Source organism: Electrophorus electricus, chromosome 8 (genome assembly GCF_041902795.1).
Source record: "Electrophorus electricus isolate QZ-2024a chromosome 8, ASM4190279v1, whole genome shotgun sequence".
Lineage (NCBI taxonomy): Eukaryota > Metazoa > Chordata > Actinopteri > Gymnotiformes > Gymnotidae > Electrophorus > Electrophorus electricus.
In genome coordinates, this window is record NC_137504.1 from 23,580,824 (window position 1) to 23,603,268 (window position 22,445).

The 22,445-nt window shown below is 37.1% G+C and overlaps 1 protein-coding gene across 1 annotated transcript in view; it reads right to left on the reverse strand.

Annotated features, from left to right (window-relative positions):
- Window positions 1-11,282, reverse strand: part of LOC113570253 (neuropeptide FF receptor 2) — a 32,813-nt gene extending 21,531 nt beyond the window's left edge. The window contains exons 1-2 of the mRNA XM_026998567.3: window positions 11,175-11,282; window positions 435-797 (exon numbers count right to left, since the gene is read on the reverse strand). Of these exons, the coding sequence (XP_026854368.3) occupies window positions 435-789 (355 nt within the window). The 5' untranslated portion in view covers window positions 790-797; window positions 11,175-11,282. The remainder of the gene's footprint in view (window positions 1-434; window positions 798-11,174) is intronic.
- Window positions 11,283-22,445: the final 11,163 nt, after the last annotated feature.

The following is a 22,445-nucleotide window of genomic DNA, read 5'->3' on the forward strand; positions in this document are numbered from 1 at the left end:
CTGCTTATTAGACATGACATTTATATCTAAACTCATATCTATATGAAGTATGGGCTTGGGTGTATGAGTGAAAAAGATAAATCTTCACAAAAAGTAAAAAAAAGAACAAAAAACAAACAACAATCATAGGGGTTTATATACATACATAAATGACAAGCAATTACAAACAGGTGAGACACATGGGGAGCATGGCCACACAAACGAACATACACACACACACACACACACACACACACACACACACACACACACACACACACAAGGGGAGACACTTGGGAGGAGGGGCCATACCATGACAATTATAATATAACCACTTATTCTTAATTCCCTTCTAATTAGCATAATTATTAAAAACACTCATTTTAAATATCTCCACCAAATTTAAGCCACCTTTCCCTGCGTTTGGAATGGAAACAAGACAGACTATTACTGACCTGTGATAATGTTGTCCACAAGTGTGGTTGGCATGCAGAAAATGCCCACCAGCAGATCACTGACAGCCAGGTTGAGGATGAAGAGGTTGGTGACAGTGCGCATGGTCTTGCTCCGCAGCACAATGAAGCACACCACCCCGTTGCCCATCATACAGATGACGAAGATGAGAAGGTAGGACACGATGAAGATGGCTGACACCGGTGCATTGTGGAGGTAGAAGTTCAGGTATGTGACATTGATGCCAGCAGGTGGGTGAGGACTACTAGAGTGCAGCGAGACATTTTCTACGTCCTCGAGAGTGGACAGGAATGTGGGAGAGACAGTGGAGTTGAACTCCTGCAACCACACTGCCATTTCAAATCCTGTAGGGGAGGTAACAAAAAAAAGGAACAGACCTTACCAAACAACAGGTAACACTAATGTAACCACCAATGTAACTAAATGTAACTAAATAGCAACAGTGTTATTTACTTAATATAAATGTGTAATATCATTTCATTTATTTTTATGCACTGATATGTGGTTTTACTTTACAACAGATCATAAAAGTGCTGTTACACACAGTGCCTCAGCATATTACATAGTACATTGCTGATTATGTCCTGCAATAAATGGCTAGTGTGGTGACAATGGTGGTGTAATGGAAAGTGTTACCAAACTATTAAAAGGCAAGAAAAAGAATGTTAAAGCAAACTACTCATTTATTTAGTTATTTGCCACCAAAACCTAAAATGTAATTCTTAGTGAGAAATAGACACAGAGCAATAGTGTCAGCTGCTGGAAGTGGGAGTGGGCCAATTGGGAGAGTGGAGAGGAGCACAGAAAGCACTTCCAGAATGCTGTGCACCCCTTTGCAGAGCTTATTTAGTTAAGATTGAAATATTGTAAATAATTGTGCATGCTTGTTTTTACGTGTATTTGTTTAATTTAGTCTTGTTGTGTCTTTTAAGTTGAATCGGTGCATCGGGAGTGTATTCAACTGTGGCATGTTTTTCTGTTAGTGAAGCATTTTCTCTGATCAAGATTCCCTGCTCTGCTTGTTTTTGCTGTTAAAGGCTTTGCTATTCCGATAACACAGTTGTTTTTGCGCAGAAATCTTGTGTCTTGACTCTTTCTCTATGCCGATTCTACAGTATAGCCAAGCAGTAAGGCCTACCACTGTGACATTGTAACGTCTGTCTCTATTCCTTCTCCTACCTCCTATTACAAGAAGAGAGGAATGGTACATCAAAGTTCTGCTTTGAGATTTATTTGTAGTTCTGCTTTGAGATTTATTTGTGCAAGCTAAAACTTGCAAAGGAAATTCAGGATTGGCACTGAAAACAATGCATAACCTCAACCACAATTTTAATATCCCCTCAGTATGCACCTCATGCTTAGGGTGAGGTAGTCCACACAAACACACACATAAATAACGCATATTCCCTGCTTTGGTTTCTGAAGAAGAAAAAAACATTTGTTGGGACTATGACAGTAAAAAATGCTGTACCACATATGTTGTCATGGTAATGTCCCCCACACATACATGTGCATGCGTGATCACACACATGCTAACACACATGCTAGTCTTATAACATTTTTGAGAATTTACATCTCACTCTGTCAAACATCTATTTTGCATATGTTAATATGACCCTGACTCTATTTGTCTAAAAACTGATGTCTTGCATGAAACATCATCTATTTTGTGTGTTGTTTGTAAAAACAGATCACGTCAGATATGAGATATCCTCTAATTTGTCTATCGTTAGCAAAAATGGACCATGTCTGTATGAGACATCTTCTAGTTTGTTTGTTGTTAGTAAAAATGGAGAGACCAGCTGTAAAAAAAGGCTTCTTCCTCTTCACTTGACTAATGAATAAAACAATTCATATAGTGAACTATATGATAACTGGGAAAATCAGAAATCTAGGTGAGAGTGGTGACTCTAATATGTCTCTGTAATGTCTCTAATTGTCTCTTGCTCTTGGTTTGTTAAACAATACAACGTGGGTCATTAAATGGTCACGTGCTCGGTGAAGCTTCAAGTCTTTAAGGCCAGAATGAAATCAGAGTAATAAATCACCACAGCCTGGAATCCTGGTGCCTGGACTATGAATAATTCCTTCCTGTTGGAAATCAGCTGTGATTTTTGACTATAGTGTTGATCTTAACAATTGATATAAATTCTAGCATCGGTTTTATTCTGTAACCAAAACATACTGGACCACTGAGGCTTACTGGCTAAGAGATCTATCTTCTCTGGCTAAGAGATCTATCTCCTCTGGCTAAGAGATCTATCTCCTCTGGCTAAGAGATCTATCTTCTCTGGCTAAGAGACCTATCTCCTCTGGCTAAGAGATCTATCTTCTCTGGCTAAGAGATCTATCTCCTCTGGCTAAGAGATCTATCTTCTCTGGCTAAGAGATCTATCTCCTCTGGCTAAGAGATCTATCTTCTCTGGCTAAGAGATCTATCTCCTCTGGCTAAGAGATCTATCTTCTCTGGCTAAGAGACCTATCTCCGCTGGCTCTTCTGTCATGCGATGTGGAAGCTCAATAGTCTGGTATATAACATGAGATGGTGGACAAAGGCCAAGCTTTCAGTCACAGTCCTCTTTATTTTATGCCCGAGAACAAGCCCACCTTAAAAAACTTGACAAACTATGCTCTCTCAAACAAGGCTTCAGGGCTTTTATTGACCACTGTTACAATACTCCATTTTGCTCTTTTGAATCTATAAATGCAAAACTTTATCTTAATTATTTCACTATTTTCAGCTGTCACTGTGTACAGAAGCTTTTTCTGACATTCCTTGCTCTTCTGTACAAGATCCCACTGGAAAATTTTTGTAATCTGCAAATTTTTGTAATCTGCGACTCTTTTATATGACATTTACTACAATTTGATATCTTGGTCAGCTATCAGATTGTTAAAACCTACATTTAAATTGGTGAGGGAGCTGGTGTTTGTGAAATGGTGAAAAGGTGTTTTAAGGATAGTAAACGCTGCCTACTCTTGTGCTTGCCTTGGCTTTTTTTCACCTAGAAAAAAAAAAGGGTGTTAGCAGTCTTTTTATGTAAGCATGCTCTCCCAGAAATGTACAAGGACCAAAACCCCATATGTGATCAGTGCTCCATTGTACCAGCTGATTTTACACACATTTTGGTCTTGCATACAGCTCAGGAGTATAAAGAGAATACTGGGCTACTGTGCTTGACATGCTGTCACAGGTTCTTGGGTTTAGACTCAGCCGTTGCTCTTTGTCAGCTATTTTTGGGGTGCCAGTGGGCCTTCTATCTTGCAGTTCTGCTGAGATAGACATAATTTGGGCTGCTTTTAGTCAGATGAAGAATGCTGGTGGCCTCGAAATTTCTTACATCACTCTCACACTCCACCTAACTGAAACATATATTTAGACCTTTAGACCATATATTTAGACCTATTTAGACCTTGAGAAGGTCAAGAACTGACTCCAGAGGTCTAGTGAGATGTTTTATATCAACTGACATCTTGTTAGTCTCCTTAAATCACCTTTCAGTTCTGCCAGGTTAATAATGGTGTGTGTGCTAAAGTTGTTGTGGGTGTTGGGATGTTGGGTTGTTAAGATGGGTGAGTGCTCCACAGTCTCCTCCAATGCCCCTTGTCGCCTCCACTGGGGAACACTGACAAGTATTTTGTGCACTTATGTTAAAGGTAAAATGAAGGCTAAAAAAGAACAGCAATAATTTAAAAAGTTTTTTTAAACTGTTGTGTTGCATGTCTTATTTTTAAAAAAGTAAGAAACAGAATAATGCCAGTTAAAAAAAGAATCATATTCCTGCTTTTATTAAAGTTTGTGCCTTTGAGTTAGAAATGTTATAGCTTTGGAAACTTTGGAGAAAAAGACAAAAATACATTTAAGTTGTATTTGTACTTTTAATAGAGAAATTAAGTGACAAAAACTATTATCCTGAGCTGGAACATGATTTACAATTCACAACAATCAGTTTTTGATGTTCACTAATTCATCTATAAATAATTTTACCAATTTTAAGAATATACATTACCACTGAGTCACACAAACAAGATCTTTGATTTGAAAGACATTTACGTGGAAAAGACCTGCTAATTATGTAACATTGTATACTTACAGTCATGATTCAAACCAGCCTTAGCAAAATCTTTCACTGTTCTTGATATGTCAGTGAGAATGTTTCTGTCATGCTCCTCACTAATGGCAAGATTCAGGTGATGCTTTTAATATCTACACATTCCAGCGGTCTGGCACTGTGCCAGGTTAAAGGTGAACCTCAGGGGTTTCCACTTTCTCCACAATATTCAGTGTGTAGGTACTGTGGTGATCAGCGGGTGGCAGTTCCACCAGCAATACAAAACAATGCAAACTTAACTCAAAGAAGGAAAAAAGGTGTGTATTCAAAAGCACACGGTCCCCAGGTGTTTAAATACCTATGGTCAGCAGAACCTCACTCTCTGGTTCTCTCTCCTGCTTCACATGGACATTTGCACAATAGCAAGCAGCTGCAAAGGCCTGTTTCCTAATGTGATTAATGCAAGTAACGGTAAAAACTGAGTTATTGCCTGATCAGAGTTACCACAGCAACAAATTCACCAAAGTTGCTTAGCAACCTTGCAAAGGTGATCAATTACTCTTCATGAAACCGGATGTAACTCCCATTCCTGGGCTTCAGGACCAAAATGACGATTCCCAGCACACCTGGATGACGTCATGTATCTCTCTTTAGCAACCAACATAAGCGGCATCCCGTTATCTCGCTGTTATGGGCCAGGCAAACATCAGACGCTCGCGGATAAAAAAAAAACCAAACAAACAGGGATTTGTTGTAGTAATAGGTAGTTAAAACAGTTACAAAAAAACTCGAAAGTAGGGAAAACAGTCCATGTCAAAAAAACATAAGGACCATCCAATAATCCAGGCATCAGAATCCAAAAGGGGCAAGCAAAAATCAGAAACGGGAAACACTAAGTCTGTCATGGTTGGTCAGCCAGATAGCAGGGGAGACACACCCACTCCTGCTAAGGACTACACCTCGCACCTGCCCCGTTCCCAGTCCCCTGACTACTGATTGCTTTCACCTGTTCCAAATTCACTTTCTGCTCTATTTCAACCCACAGATCCCAGGAGACGGAGTTGCACATTAGTGGTCCTACTACATCAAGTCGAACAACGTATAATCATTTGCCTAGAGGAAGACTAGCTCCTCTGCATTTTGTGTTTGAGGTTACGTGCTTCTATCGCAGACAAACCGATGGAAAATAGAATACCTCTTTGCTGACCCGCCTCTTGCTTCCATTCACCAGCCGTCGTCACAAAGTCAAGGTTTGGCATACAGAAAAACAAGCCAAAAGAACGCTCAGTATGCATAGGACTCTAGAGGCACAGGTGAGTTCAATATTGCAATGAAATACTAGAAGCAACACCTACTGCATTGTAAAATCTTGTCTTGTGTTTATATTTTAAATTCCCTTACCTTTGCACTCTGTTGAGGAGGGACATGTGCCACCGCTATTAGTATTTTAAACACATTCCCTAATCTTAGGATTTCATTTATTCAGTTGAATTAGATTTCTGCCACATCTCTGAGTATGTAATGTATTATTACTTATATGCACCAACAATATTAGCTACAGTCTATTCACTGATGGCAAACATTTAGATGCAATAACAAAGTAACTAAAGATCAACTTGGAAAACGAATTAAATCATTTGACTCAAAGTACCTACAAAAATTGTCTTGATGGTTATAACTTGTAATCACTTCTCAGCAACAACAGTCACCATGATTCTTAGTTATTTGATAAATAAACATGCCTAGTCAAAGCATGTCTGTGTCTGATTTGTCATGTCTCTGACTGTGTCTGATCTGTTACATTTCTGATTTTGTCTGATTTGTCATGGCCCTGATTCTGTCTGCTCTGTCAACCTCCTGATGTTCCCTAACTGCTTGTGAAGGTTCTCCTGCTGATATACAGCAGTAAAGGACCCCATATTCAAGGTCTACAGTTGGAGTCAAGTATAAGTTTCCTGTTGCTGAACTAACAATGCAACACATATCATAGCCAAGAAACAATGGTGCAGTCAGCTGTCCAGTTACTTTTGGTTGCTTAAAATGGAAGTGCTTTTGATTGTATAAAAATGGCTGGTCATATATGGTCTTATATATAATATAATAGAGGCAATACTTCGCAGTGTCCTAATTTTCGATTAAATATTCAAGTACACAGATGAGTTCAATATTCCGGTGATGACAATCTGACATGAAGTTCATGATTTGTGGGGTCCTGAGTTGGATGACAAACAGCCTGCTGGGTGTTGTAGTGTGATGAGGAATCGGGCAATTTGACACTTGCTTTTTACAAGTAACACACCATTGGCTTTATTGTTAGTTTGTTTAAACCCAGCGCTTTCATGCTAGACCAAACCAGCCAAGTTTGACATACAGCCAGATCACTCCACAGTTCAAACAAGGTTTATTTTCTTATTGGTTTTCCATAGGAGACCAAAACAGCATATCTCCACTTCCTTTAGCATCAATACACACTTAGCTTCCTTCCACTATATATATACTGATAGCTGATATAGTTGTTTGTGCGTTTGAGTAGTTTTGTTTTAATAAATGTATAATTTATTTTTACCAAGTCGTCTCTCTTGATATCACTCAAATTCTGGCTGTTGCCAATATCTAAAAGAAGTCATTACTGTTAACTTATTTTGTCACAAATTAAGGATTGTGATCATTTTGATTTGAAATATAGGACTGATATATTATGAGACCGATTAATGGAGACTGAGTAATTATTCAGGCATAATAAATAATCTTATGTTGTATAAGGAAAAAACCCTGCAAATGGGTATAATAATATGAACAGTTACGCTGGTTCTAACATCCTTGTCTTATTGTGAAATTAACATGAAGCACAATCTATAAATATAATGAACTTAAATATACTTTAAATATATCCTCAGCCAGGTCAATAAATCATCAGCTAGTCAAAATTATAAAGTCATGTGTCTGAGACTGTACACATATCAGGCTTTCTCTCTCTCAGTCAAGGGCAACAATTGGAAGTGGTGAACAAATAAAAATTATCATCTATACAACAGGGCCCAGGAGCTGGGAAGTGCCTTCTGAAAACGTGAATACACCAACCTATCTAGATGAAAAACATCTAATTGAAAAGTACTTTCATTTATGCACAGTTTAAGAGCCACTTGCAATTTTTCTGATCCCCATTCTACTTGGCTTTAGTGGGGTCAGTTTCTTCACTAGAAAAGAAACTCCCCAAAACTCTATTTAGCACCACGTAGGAATAAATAATGTAACTCATACAAGTGGCAAATATACTTGTATTTCTGTAAGGGATATAAAGTCAACCATTTGGCTAGATGCATCTAGGTTTCCCTGCGTCTGGGACTGAATAAGCATCATCTGCTGTAAATGACTTACTCAGATTGCCTTAATCACTAAGCCAGCAGCTACTGACAGCAGTTGAAATGAACGGGATATAGGTAGTATTATCAGGTGTGATAGACAGCCAGAGGCCAAACACTGAGCAGTGTTAAAATGTGAAGGATTTTCAGAAGCTTTAACAGTTTGTGCAGTGCGGTACAGGAAATAATAGAGACAGAGAATGAAAATGAACTACTGAAGAAACCTTTGGAATAAGAAGCCTATAAAATCTTGAAACTGTCAACTGCCTTCAGTCATTAAGCTTGCCCAACATGCATCAAATTTTGTTTAAAAAAATGTTTTAAGTATCCATGACATAATCCACTTCCACAGCTTTCAATAGGACATCTGACACATTTATTCAGGAACAATAGGAACAATAGTGTTCAGTTGTGTATGTAGACAAGTGATGGACAGTAATAATTACATGTACTTTATTGCTGTACTCAAGTACAACTTTGAAATATTTATATGAAGATTTTTATTTTTCACTTTTACACCACTACATTTCACAGTCTACTTTTTACTCCATTACATTTATACAACACCTGTAATTCCTTGTTATATTTTATGTGAAAAGGAATTGTATAAACAGTTGATGATGATGATGATGATGATGATGATGATGGTTGTGATGATGCACTTTGAAAGTAAAGGACGCAGCGTGGGTACAGTGTGCATTGTAATTAGATAATTCGCTTTGATGTGTTCAACAGCAGTATATCTGCTTGGAGAACATAAGCAGACACACAAGAAAAAAAAACACTATCAGTGGGCCTACATGAAGGAATTTATTTTTCAATTTTTTTCATTGTTCTTTTTTTTTTAACCAGGATATCTCTATTTTCACTCCGGTACTTCACCACTACTGCATAGATGACGGCTTGTCTGAAGAACTCTAATCTTTTTAAGTACAGTGGAATATTACATACTGCCTCAGAAAGGTCACCCTATGATCCCACGTTAATTCCATTAGAGTTTGTGTAATAGACGTGATAGAAAATAACTTTGTGTTGAATGCATTTAGCCCATATTAATGACCATGGTCAAAGCCCTTCATACAGTGGGAATGGAGATTCTGTCAGTGGTTTATTGGTTTACTGGTTAGGAGAGCACAGAAAGACAATCTGATGTCAAATTCAAACTAAACATCAATGACACCCTGAAACTCAGTATCCTATACTTATCTGGAGGACAAAATGTGCTTCCAAACAATTAGAGAAGGAATCCTTCTAATGCACTGGCTCTTAACTTGTCAACTTGATGTTTGATTAAATGTTTGCAACCCCTTTTTAAATAAAATGGAGAGCAATAGAAAAAAAGAAAAATATATAATGAAAAAAAAAAATATTAAATAGATAGATTTAGATTTATGTATAGATTTAAATAAATAGATTTAAATGGCCTACTCAGACTGTCATCACTGTTTCACAGGTTGACCTTATGTAATGAGTACTGTGTCAACACTTAAATCTAAAAAAACAACCCAGGAGACAAGCGGGTTCAAATGCTTGCCAGCACAAAAACACTACCATAATGTATTAGTTAGACATTATGCCAAAGTCTGTGTATACTGCATTTGGAATGAAGGAACCTTACGGAAAACATAATGCACATGATAATCTAAGTGACTTCAACATATCTTAAAGTTGGTTAAAGATACTATATTTACCTAAATGTAGAAATGTCTGCTCATTTCAGTTTGAACTGTGATGCAGAGTGAAATAAAGCTAGAAAACATTGCGCTAAACGACTTTCACTGCCATTATGAATGTATCTGTGCTTTGTGATATCAGTAGATGGTGATTCGTGTACAAAATCTGAGATTAGGGGAGTGTCCACTCATGTGTTTGGATAGCTTTGATACCTATGTGGAAAACTGATAAAGCCCTTGAGAAACATCAATTGTATTTGTCAAGTGCCTGAGAAATTGAGCTGAATGCACTTCTGAGTAAAAGTGATAAACATGCACACACGCGCACACACACACACACACACACACACACACACACACACATACACACACACACACACACACACACACACACACACACACACACACACACACACACACACACACACACACACACACTATCCCTAATCTTATCTAGGCTCATTTATATCATTCTAAAAACCAATAGTATGTATGGAATGGAATAGAAGCATGTAATTAATCCAGGGAAGCATTATTATTAATGAGGATCAATATATATTTCAGTTCTGGCTTTATTTACCTTCTGGTCACCAATGCAGCCCTGCTGAAGGCTAGATAATTACTTGGAAATATGAGAATGGTAACTTAGAGGTTGACTGATGTCTTGTTTTTAATGTTTTTATTTGAACTACAGTTGTTTCCAGTCAGCCAAGTAGTAAAGATATATGACGATGTTCTTAGAGGATACAGATTTTCATGAGGTATCCCGTAAAGCGCCTACCACTGAACTGAGCTTGAGTTAATAATAACTTAGCTATAACACTCAAACTGACGCGAGCTTCCCAGTTTGAATGTGAGTGAATGAAGAGTATAATCCCCCAAAAGAAAAGCCAAACAGTGATAAAAGATGACTATGTCTTCTTTCCGCGCTAACAGGAATCTGCATGAAACGTAAAATGCCTATTTAAAGAAATTCAGCCCACCTTCTGTTTGCTAAAGCACACGAGGGGAAATTATAGTCACTGGAAATCAATTATTTTATACCTTATATAAATGTGAGGAGCTACTTTTGGGCACGGGTATCCCCTCTTCTCTGACACAGCGCTGAACAGATGCTGTCCCCTGGCGGCTAGAGAATAAACTTATTTCCCCCGTCATGCAAGTTGGCTTGCCATTGGAAACAACAGCTTTTAAAGGTGGCGTAAAACTTCCTGCCATGTCATTACTTTACGTTACTTTGGAAGGTCATTAATAATTTAATAACGTGAAAGACGTTGGCTTATTAGTCCCAGAATGGTCAATTCATTGATTAAAACGTTTTGCAAGAGCGAACAATCACTAGATATGTACCATAATTAAAACACTGAAGAAAAGAAGAAATCTATCTATCTATCTATCTATCTATCTATCTATCTATCTATCTATCTATCTATCTATCTATCTATCTATCTATCTATCTATCTATCTATCTATCTATCTATATCTATCTATCTATCTATCTATCTATCTATCTATCTATCTATCTATCTATCTATCTATCTATCTATCTATCTATCTATCTATCTATCTATCTATCTATCTATCTATTTTGCAGTTTAGTGTTTCTAAAGCGGTGAAATATAAAGTCATCTTACCTTTTTAAATGCAAACTTGTCCTTGAGTGTAGAAATTCTTATCTTCTTAATTTTTATTCAGGCCAATCTGCGGAATGATCCAAGTAGACCTTACCTGCAGAATGAAAGCTCCACTCCTGCGCACGCACCAGCACTTTTCTCACAGCGTTCTCTTGTTAGCGCGCAGTTGAAGGAATCACTATTAGCTTAGGTCAGATGAATGAGCCCCCGCCCCTGTGTCGAGAATGAGAAAGGAGGAGAGAATTAAAGAGAGAGCAAAACGCACCAAAAATATTTTACTCACCATTATTAATATCAATCTGAAATAAAGCGCGTTAGAAAGTGGTTCATAGAGATATCATAGACCGCAATTTTTCTTCCCTCTTGCTGTGAATAGCATTTAAAGACTATACATTTAATTACCATCATGGAAAATTAATCTATCCTAGCAGGGTCACTCTAAGTGAGGTCATGTTCTCTTTACATGTTTGAACTTTGTGTGCATGAACAGATGCTATAAGAAGGACCATGAATAGTTGCAACCCTTTATGCTATACTATACAAGCAGTACTGTGTAAGACTGCACAATATGTAATACTATATAGGATAATACTCCAAATACCAAACTTTGACATATAATTTTTCATGAGGTATAAAATATCTGTTATCAAAGGACTCTGCATATTTATAATGGCCACGAACACAACTACTCTATTGATTTTGGTCCAAATATATCCAGCTGCGTTAGCTGTCCATTTCACCTAAGGGTTTTGAATAGTTTATGTTTTGTCAAATGTGCCAACAATGCAATAAAATATTTTTTTCAGAGTGCTTGAGTTTGCTTTTAAAACTAGGATATGGTTCAATCTATGCTGGTCGTCCAACAGATAACAGCTCTTAACTGGTATACATAGCTCACTTTTCCATGTCACACAAGTAAACTTTGCTGTATGCCAGAATGGACCAATATTAGCCCACATGTTTGCAATGAAATTTTATAAGCAACACCTACTGCATTGTAAAATCTTGTCTTGTGTTTATATTTTAAATTCTCTTACCTTTGCACTCTGTTGAGGAGGGACATGTGCCACCACTATTAGTATTTTAAACACATTCCCTAATCTTAGGATTTCATTTATTCAGTTGAATTCGATTTCTGCTACATCTCTGAGTATGTAATGTATTATTACTTATATGCACCAACAATATTAGCTACAGTCTATTCACTGATGGCAAACATTTAGATGCAATAACAAAGTAACTAAAGATCAACTTGGAAAATGAATTAAATAATTTGAATCAAAGTACCTACAAAAATTGTCTTGTTTGTTATAACTTGTAATCATTTCTCAGCAACAACAGAGTCACCATGATTCTTAGTTATTTGATAAATAAACATGCCTAGTCAAAGCATGTCTCTGATTTCATTTAATTTGTCATGTCTCCAATTGTGTCTGATTTGTTATGTCTCTGATTGTGTCTGATCTGTTACATTTCTGATTTTGTCTGATCTGTTATGTCTCTGATTTTGTCTGATTTGTTATGCCTCTTATTTTGTCTGATCTGTTACATTTCTGATTTTGTCTGATCTGTTATGTCTCTGATTTTGTCTGATTTGTTATGTCTCTGATTTTGTCTGATCTGTTACATTTCTGATTTTGTCTGATTTGTCATGTCTCTGATTCTGTCTGCTCTGTCAACCTCCTGATGTTCCCTATCTACTTGTGAAGGTTCTCCTGCTGATATACAGCAGTAACGGACTCCATATTCAAGGTCTACAGTTGGAGTCAAGTATAAGTTTCCTGTTGCTGAACTAACAATGCAACACATATCGTAGCCAAGAAACAATGATGCAATCAACTGTCCAGTTACTTTTGGTTGCTTAAAATGGAAGTGCTTTTGGTTGTATAAAAATGGCTGTGATTCCTTCATGGTTCAACCAGTATAGCTGTACCTAACCTCCAATTACAGTTTACAGCATGCAGTGTATCTTCATGGTGGTTTCAAATTCATTTCAAATCCAATTTCTTAAAATAAGCAGTCAAAACAAAACAAAAAAAGTTAATAAATTAGTTTTATGAGAGAAGTAAGTAATGGAGAGATTTTATCTACATGCAGAAAGGTAGTTTTTGTAACCTACAGCAAGGATTTGTCTAGGGCATGGGTTGTAATTTTGTAAAGCATCTTTCCTGTATCCTTTGTATTGAAGACAACACATAATTTTATTTAGACTTCAGACAAAAAATGCATGCACTCTAAAGGTTATGTGTGTGATATGTGATGCATATTAAGCACAAGATCCAGCACAGCCTCATTGTGCACCCAAATGTTATAATGTGTATTATTAGTTCTCATATTGATTGGAGCCCCAGAATTGATCTAAACAGACCTACAATGTGATCAACATTATTGGCACTCGTGAATTGTAAACACACCATGTAAAATATTTCCTGAAATAAAGTGTTTAGTCTGCAGAATCTAAAATATGGTTAAGGCAGGAGAGCCCTGCAGAACTGCACACTTCACCAGAGAACTTCATTTCCTTTCTAAAGACACCATTGGTTAAAAGCTATTTGGCCATGATAGCCACTGGAGGTGAATTTCTCTATCTGTACCCCATTATCTCTTTATTATCTCCCCACATTTGTTCCTCAGGGAAGTTCCATATATCTTTAGGATATATTGTATATGGCAGGAATCACACAACGCTAATTTCCTTTACCATGTCCTTTTTTTATTTTCATAGACTAGTGCATTAACGTTTGGCAATATAATCCAACAGATAGTAAAAGAAATAACAGACACATGCTCTAATTCTAGATGTAGTCACTTGCATGTATCTTGTGGAACATCTTTTCATAAAATAATACATCAATATTGTATTTAGTAGACTCAGGTATGTAGTACCAAAGATTCAGAAGGAGAAACTTTGGATTGCAAAGCACACTTTCTCTTGTATTTTCTTTCTGTTGTTTTCTTCCTTACTGTGGAGGCCAAGGAGACTACAGCAATGCATGCAAATAACCTTTTTGAAAGAAATAACACCACCAACAATGCCAACAGCAACAATAATAATCCTAAACAATATTGCAACGTCTAAGGGTATAACTTCACAATGATATGGTGGCCACAGTGGAATCAGTTTTCACTGAGTCTCAATGAGATCAGAACCTTGGAGAGCGGCATGGCTACCAATCCTAAAAGAATTGGCTTTATTTCGCAAGATCTTATCAGCACACTGGGCTCAGTGGACTCTATTGTTCTGTGGCTCTTTAGAGAAGCACTTTAGCTTAAAAAAGAGGAGTATAAAAGAACCTCAATATATTATTTTTAAGTGAAATTAAACAGGGGTAGTAATGTCATCTCAAAAGAAGACCCAAGTAAAATGGGCAAAAATTAAAGAAACAGCAATGTAAAAAATCAATCTAATAGCAATCATGCTGTTCATGGTTACCTTAAATCCTGCATTAACAATGTCACTGTCAAGATCCCTGCCTGAGTCCCACTGTGTAGCTTTGCAACAATTTACAGAAGAACAGGTGGTCTGCTAACTGGCAGGCAAGAATGATTAAAGCTCCCTTCTTCCTGCATAGGGAGATCTCCAGGAATAACCCACAGCCAGGCTAGTGTCAGGCAGTTACTTCTGTCATCAGTTAGATGCTAAGAAAGGAGCCCAATTATCTCAGAGCTGAGCTCCTTCGGTGTTTATCCTTTCATGCGTAATATATTTTCTTAGTATGCCTATTTCCATTATTTCACACAGTCTCCTTGGCATTTACAAACCACCTCACCTAGCTTGTCTGTGATTCTTTTTTTCTTTTTACTGTGATATTGATTAACCAGCATCCACCCCATAGAGCAAACATCCTGTTTATGTTTTCAGAGTAATTGGCTGCATGAAGAACATTTTCCCAAACTGCAGCTGATCAGTGCATCTCATACTAATGAGGTTCATGTTACAGTAGGCCTGCTGTAGTTATTTAATTATGGTGTGCACCAGCCACCACAGCTTTGAAGTGAAAGCCATAATTTTGGACTTGAAGCTCATGGGAAGAATCTATCAAAAACAGGACGGGGCGGGATTTGCTACAAGTGAAGTCAATCATTGCTATATAATTAGTTTCCCATCAGATCCTAGATGGGAGACTTTTTAGCATGCTTCATGCATACTTTTACCCTAATCAAGATTACTCTAATAAACCTTTGTGTACTTTCCCTCACCTTTATGATCTAAGACCATGCTCTTAATTTATTAAGAATATGTTTTCTGCAGGCAATAATACATTTTTTAAAAGACAGCACCAAAGCACCAAAGAGCCTTTGAGACATATTTGAAGGGTTTTCTTAAAAAGGGTCTAATGAAAGGTTCCCATAAATGTATTTGTAAGGACTATGATGAAATATATATGGAAATAAATGTCATTAAATGGCCTTTATTTATGGTAGCATGAGAAACATTTGGGCTCTTTTTATTTTTTTAACCTACTATCACTTTCTTCTGTCTTTCATTTTCCTTGAGGGTGTGCATGCATGTGTGCGAGTGCAAAATCATGAGAAAAAAAAAGACCAGACACAGTCCATAAGGTTTGGGTAAACAAGGCTCAAGCCAAAGGTCAAATGCTTTGTTAGTGACTATTTTGCATGATAAAGTACTCTGGAAGGGCTTCTGGAGATCTTCTTGGCAAACCTCAAACTGCTTATTGTTGACTGCCAGGATGGACACAGCATGTTCCTAGCGTCTGTATTCAACATATCCTTATGCATTGCAGACTGGAACAAAAGTTATTATTGTTGTTGTTGTTGTTGTTGTTGTTGTTTAGCAATGTTTAATTAAAGGCACCCATATTAAATAGGTAGGCAGTGTAAATTTTGCCTATTGTCAAAAACTCTGTGGGAATGTTACATACATAATTCGATCATATTTGGACATATTTGGATCATATTGTGCAACATTGTTTCTGATTTTGACTCTGTATTTGGATACATGGGATATGAAATGAACCAGTGATTTCAAGGTTAAGGTTCTGACTGTCTGGTGTAATTGAGCAAAGTGGCCCTTTAGTTGTTTTCTTGACCTGCTGTTTGCCATCACAGCATTAGTTCATACATAAGAAAGCTGTATTTGATTCTAGCTGTGTCATTTACACGTGGAACCTTAAGCTTTTGTTTCTCACCATGAGGACCTCGGAAAAATCAGTAACAAAGGCAATCATGAGGAGAAAGCAGGCCAGATCAATCAGAGACAGCGCTAAAACCCTAGATGTGCCAAGAAGAAAGAATGCACTCCTGGGTAAACAGCAAATAACATATATTTTTACATTTTCAATCAATGGCAGACATACAAATTATATGCTTTCATTTTTTCAATACATAGCATGCTTAGCAATCATGAAGAACAGTCATAGAATAATCAAAAACACTACCCCATATGAAGGCACAGATGTGCCTAAGACTACCACAAAGAGAAGAATGAACCAACATGACCTCATAGCATTTACTACCACACAGAAACATTGAAAACAGAAAATCTGGATTACAGTTTGCTAAAAGACAAGTATATTCTGGATGTTGTGAGATGATGAGATGAAAATTAATTTGTACAAGAGGAAAAAAAATCAAGAGTGATGTGACAAACATTGCTCATTATACAAAGTATATACAGTCTCATGTAAAAGGCACGTGTGGCTGGGAGCAGAGCAGGCTTATCTTTATCCATGGTGTTCATGATGACAGCAGCTGGTGCAAGTGGACGCATCTTATCTGTTCAAACACGTTGCCTGAACCCCACTGACTATACATTTCACTTACAGAAGTCAGGATTGAAGGTAAATAGCCCCTGAAATAAGCAGAAGCTGAAAATGCCTACAAAAATGGAAAATGGAACTGCAGTGTGAGAAGACCAGCATTTAATAATGTCTCTGGTTTGCAGGCTACAAGTAATCACTGATTGCATGTATATACTAAGGATAACAATTTAATTTAACTTCAGGTTCTCTGAAATGGCTGTGTATGATTTATCTATGTACAGATGTAAATGCCCTTGAATTAAAGCTGGCATTCCCTACGTTAACCTCACAGCCATTGCTTCATTTTAAATATACAGGAATAAAGAGCCAAAAAAAAACCCAAAATGATGTCCGTGAACAACTACTCACAGCCTGTGCAGATCATATTTAGTGCTGTCAGCATAAAATATATCTCCACAATAATGAGCAAGTGAATTTTTTAAAGGACTTAGAAACAGTACACTCACATAATAGCAGATTGTGGTTTAATAAACGAATATGTAGCCCCCCAACAAGGATCATTTATTATTGCACTGACACACAAGATTCCCTTTAAAGGTATGGCTGCAATGCTCAATAAATAATCATGGCCAGGAACGTAACACTTAACCCTGACTACTTAACACTTACTTCTGTCGTGAGAGCACTTGCAATGTTCTTGATCAACATAAAATGAATAGTAATCTATTAATACACAGGGATCTATTAAAATGAGTAGTAATCTATTAATACATAGGTAGCTGTTAAAATAAGTAGTTATCTACTAATACATAGGGATCTATTAAATGAGCCTTGGTTTCCTTTTGGGCATGTTTCACCTTTACTGAAACGTCTGACTGAGAAGTACTTTCTGCATAAGTAAAACTCTCAGGAAGGTGTGGGCTATGCCAGGGCAAAAAGTCAAAGGGTGGTTTCCCTTCGGCACTATCTTACCTCACACCACTTGCATACTGAGCAATCTGCATATGCTTCTACGTGGGATTTTAAACAGAACAATAATGTAACGGTTCAGACTCAGAGGCAGGATACATATAGCCATATATTTATTAACAACCCTATTCCAAGCACATCCTAAACCACAGAGTCAAAAGAGTAGTTAAAGTCCAGTCTAGGGGTTCCGGGGGGAAATAGGAAAGTAAGAGGCAGACAAAAATGAAGTCAAAAGGGGAAGGAGAAAAGAAAAGGTCAGCAAAACAACCAAAGAGAGTTTCCAAATAATAATTGTAACTTGGTGGGCACAAGAAATTTTGGACTGAACATAGGTTCTGAACAGGATAAAACAGGAGTCCTTGATAAGCAGCATCTGGAACCAAGCGCATGTCATCAGAGAGGTCTGGGGAGCAGACAGGTGATTCAGGATGTGATAGTTCCTGAGTAGAGGTACCAGAGGATGGGACTGATGTTCTGACAAATAGAATGTCAATCACAGAAAAAAAATCAGCATACTAATTAAAAAATAAATATGAATTCTGTCACATTGCATCTTCACAACATGAAAATTCAAGTAATTTTCTATTTTTGACTTTTTAGTCAAAAATAGCACCATTTTAAATATATTCATCAGTATCAGAATATGGTCTGTCAAACTTGATAGTTTCTACCCTATTTCTGACACACACCAAATTACTTAGGGACAATCCTTTTTTTCAGGTGGGAATCACTCAATATGACATTTTCACTGCAAGAAAGCTGAATGCCCTATACTAATGAGAGAAAAGCAAAAAAAAAAAGAAAACAGACAGTGATATTTTGGTTTCACTAGTAAAAGAGTGAATGTCATTGATGAAAATGCATAAAAAGGTGACTTAAAATTAGTATATTTATCATTTATGTCACAAATAAGTTCTTTCTAGTGATGTAGATAAATTTTAGTTATACATGAGTGTATATGTGAATGTTTCTCTTGGTCTTTTCATGTCTGTTCCAGGTTTGCACAGGGATTTCCTATGACTTCCCATGTGTCTTCTGTTCCGCTCCTCATCGGGTCTACCAACCTGCTGGATTCCCATACCTACCATTCATAAGGAAGAGAGAGAGCTGTAGTGGGTGGTGGTTGTGTTTTGGACTAGTGTTGTGCTTTGTATTAGCTTTTTCTTCTGTGGGTATTCAATTTATAATCTTTAATTTATAGTGAATGTATAAACTAGTCACCTTAACATGTTAGAATTTTCTCAGAAATAGGTTACTACTATGCTGCCACTATTCTGTCACTTGTAACTGACATCTATAATAAGAATTCTATTTAAATATATACCAGTTTAAACTGGTAATGGCATGTCACGGGCCTCCTACAATTGATTTTCTACCAGAAATGAACCACCATGAAGAATGTATGGCACTAATGTCCAAATATGCTGTAACACATATTAACTGGAACAGGTGTGTTACATTGACATTGTAACTAATCTGTAGTGTCCTAGATCTTTAGATGCAAGGCTTGTCTACCTGATTTTAATGTCTTAATATCATATTATATCATATGGTGAAAATTCACACCAGGAGCACTATATTTTTAGATATATTTTACTTGAAAATAAGAAGACCGATCACAAAACTAATTACATGTAAACAACAATCAACTACAATCTGACAGTCTTTAGACTACTACTAGCAGTGGCAGTTAGATTTAGATTTTCATTTGGCAGAGGGACTTACTTAATTATCAGTATAACAGTAATGTGTGCTCCATGGGATTCAACCCATGACTATAGCTGCTGCTAGCACTTTGTTCTATCAGGTGCAAAGAGAACTTGACTGACTACTGCCTATACCAGACTGGCAGTTGCAAATAAATATCACTTCCTGTTGTAAAATTCCACACAAGCTATTTTACAGGTAGCGTAATTGCATGTGCTCAGGGGTGGTTTTGGTGATTTTGGCATATTAGATGAAAGACAGGAATGCCCCCCTCACTATCACCACCCTCTTCTATCCATCAGTTGCGTGCCACAATTGTTGGCACCCTTTCATTTAATACCTTGTGTAGCCTCCAATTTCAAGGATAACAGTACTACATTCAATGCCAACAAAAATTAAATCTGTAGCTTGAATTATAGCGTCAGTATGTTCCTAGTACTAAACTTTCAACACACAAATGTAGTGAAATGGCATATTGAGACTTTGAGGATCACTGTCCTGCTGGAAGATCCAACCACCTCCTAGTTTAAGCTTTTGATTTAATATTTGCTGATACTTGAAGGAGTCCATGATACCATGCATCCAAATAAGTTGTCTGGGAGTTTTCCTTTGGAAGACCAACAGCACCACCATAGTTCACAGTGGGGAGGTACTTTTCTGCATAGCTATCTTAGTGTCTATGTCATACCTACCTCTGATGTTTGGTGCCAAGAAGTCCTGTTTTAGACTCATCTGACCATGGAGCATGGTACCACTGAAAGGTACTGTAACATTTGGCAAATTGAGTTTGAGTTTGTTGGTGCTTAACAGCACAGGTTTCTGGATTTCTTTAGTGTGTAAGGTGAAGAGCATAGGTAGTCCCTAGATGACATGTATAATTTGTGCAGTGTTGATGTGTTCATGTTGAGTCTGTTCTGAGGAAGGCTTCATGGTGTGCTCAGACCCAATATACAATGAGAAATTCACAACATCCAAAGGATTACTTCCTTTGGTGCGTTCATAAATAACATAGTAAATGAACCTTATTGTTCTGCTACAATCAGTGTGCAGAATTATGAAACAAAAACATCTCTAAGTGCTATGCAATTGCAACTAACGTCATATTCCTAATATCACTCCTAGTATGAAAAAAAAAGATTGGGGTCGGGTAATTTCGCAACAGCTGAGCAGCTCTGAAAGTGATTCTTATGGTTCTTTCGGCAGAAGTCTCTTACATGTCTCTGCCCTGTCGCAGGAGCACAATTTGGCCTGCCTGTGTGTATGCGCATGAATGATCACTAGCTACAGTTCCCCACAAAGCACAAACCCCTTTCAGTTGACCTCATTCCCCAGGGTTCTCAGTGTGGTGTCCTCTACACAAACAGCATGAGGCAATGACTCTGCAAACACTATTGCAGACTTTCCTGCAGCCAGACAGAACCAGAACTTTTTGTGGCAGAATGGGAAAAAAACCAAAACATATTTTTATTCACTGGCTTCAGATACATTTATGTCATAAAGTTTGTTAAGATAAAGTTTATTTTAAATATCCTTGCTTATCTGTTTTTGTTAAAGATTCTGGGGCAATATAAGTTTCCAAGATGTCCCTAGCATTCATCTGGAAGGATAAATCAAACAAAATAATATTAATAATATATATTTTTTAAAGAAATGGTAATTTCTAACTGCAGAACAGATAGCAAATCAGAAGCCTTAGATTTTGTTGATGTGATAAATAGATTTACATTTACATTTATGGAATTTAGCTGACGCTTTTATCCAAAGCGACTTACAATTATGACTGATTACAATTTGAGCAATTGAAATGGCTTGAAAAGTGTCGTACGGACTCAAGTTCAATGTAATATTTTATAATCATATTTCCAACTAAACTGAAGGGTAATGTAATTATTTCCTAAATAAGCTCCCAATCTGTTTTTCCAGTTTTTACAAGCAGGCTCTTCTTGCCAGGAAGCTGTCTGTCCTTGAATTCTCACCACACCACACACTTTTATGGAATAACTTTGAAATAACTGTCCCCAAAATAGTTTCACAGAAACATTAACAACATTTTCTGTTTGTCAACCCTGGCAATATAACAGCGCCTACCTTCCCTGTCCCCTTCTGAGAATATAATGCATTGATAAAAATTATTGCGCATATTCACCATGTTAAAATACATTTAAGTCTTGGGCATGGTATTCGGATGCAGTCATTGTTGCTTTGAATTGGCAAAGATATATCTGATAAAAATGTAAAAATAAACATATCTGTAATCTGCTTCAGTAGCTACATTTTATTGGAATTATTTTTTTAAATTGAAAACAAGGTTTCTAAAAGAGTGCCAGTAATTTGTGGTGTTCCGCAGGGTTCCATTCTTGGACCATTCCTATTTAGCCTATACATGCTTCCACTTGGCCAAATACCATACCATAGCCATGTAACACTCTTCTAAAAAACTGATAAAACAGAGATTATTAAATTTGGTAATAGCAATGAAAGGTGTAAACTAGCTGCCTACTTGGGCTTCAAATCCCTAAACTCTAATGTACTAGCTCATAAACACTATACTAATAGACTCTGATCTCAGTTTTAGCAGCCACATAATATGTTAGTAATTCAGAATTTGATCTTAACAACATCACCAAGATCATAGATTTCTTGACTAAACCAGATCTATGGAAACTCATCCACGCTTTTGTCTCTAGCAGGGTTGATTACTGTAATGGCTTCCTAACAAGACTCTTCAAAAAGCATCAGTTGATTCAAAATGCAGCTACCAGAGTTCTCCGCAGGAGCAAAAGAAGAGGACATATCACCCTCATTCAGAAGTCCTTACACTGGCTACCAGTATACTATACTGAGTTGACTTCAAGATATTAGTACTGGT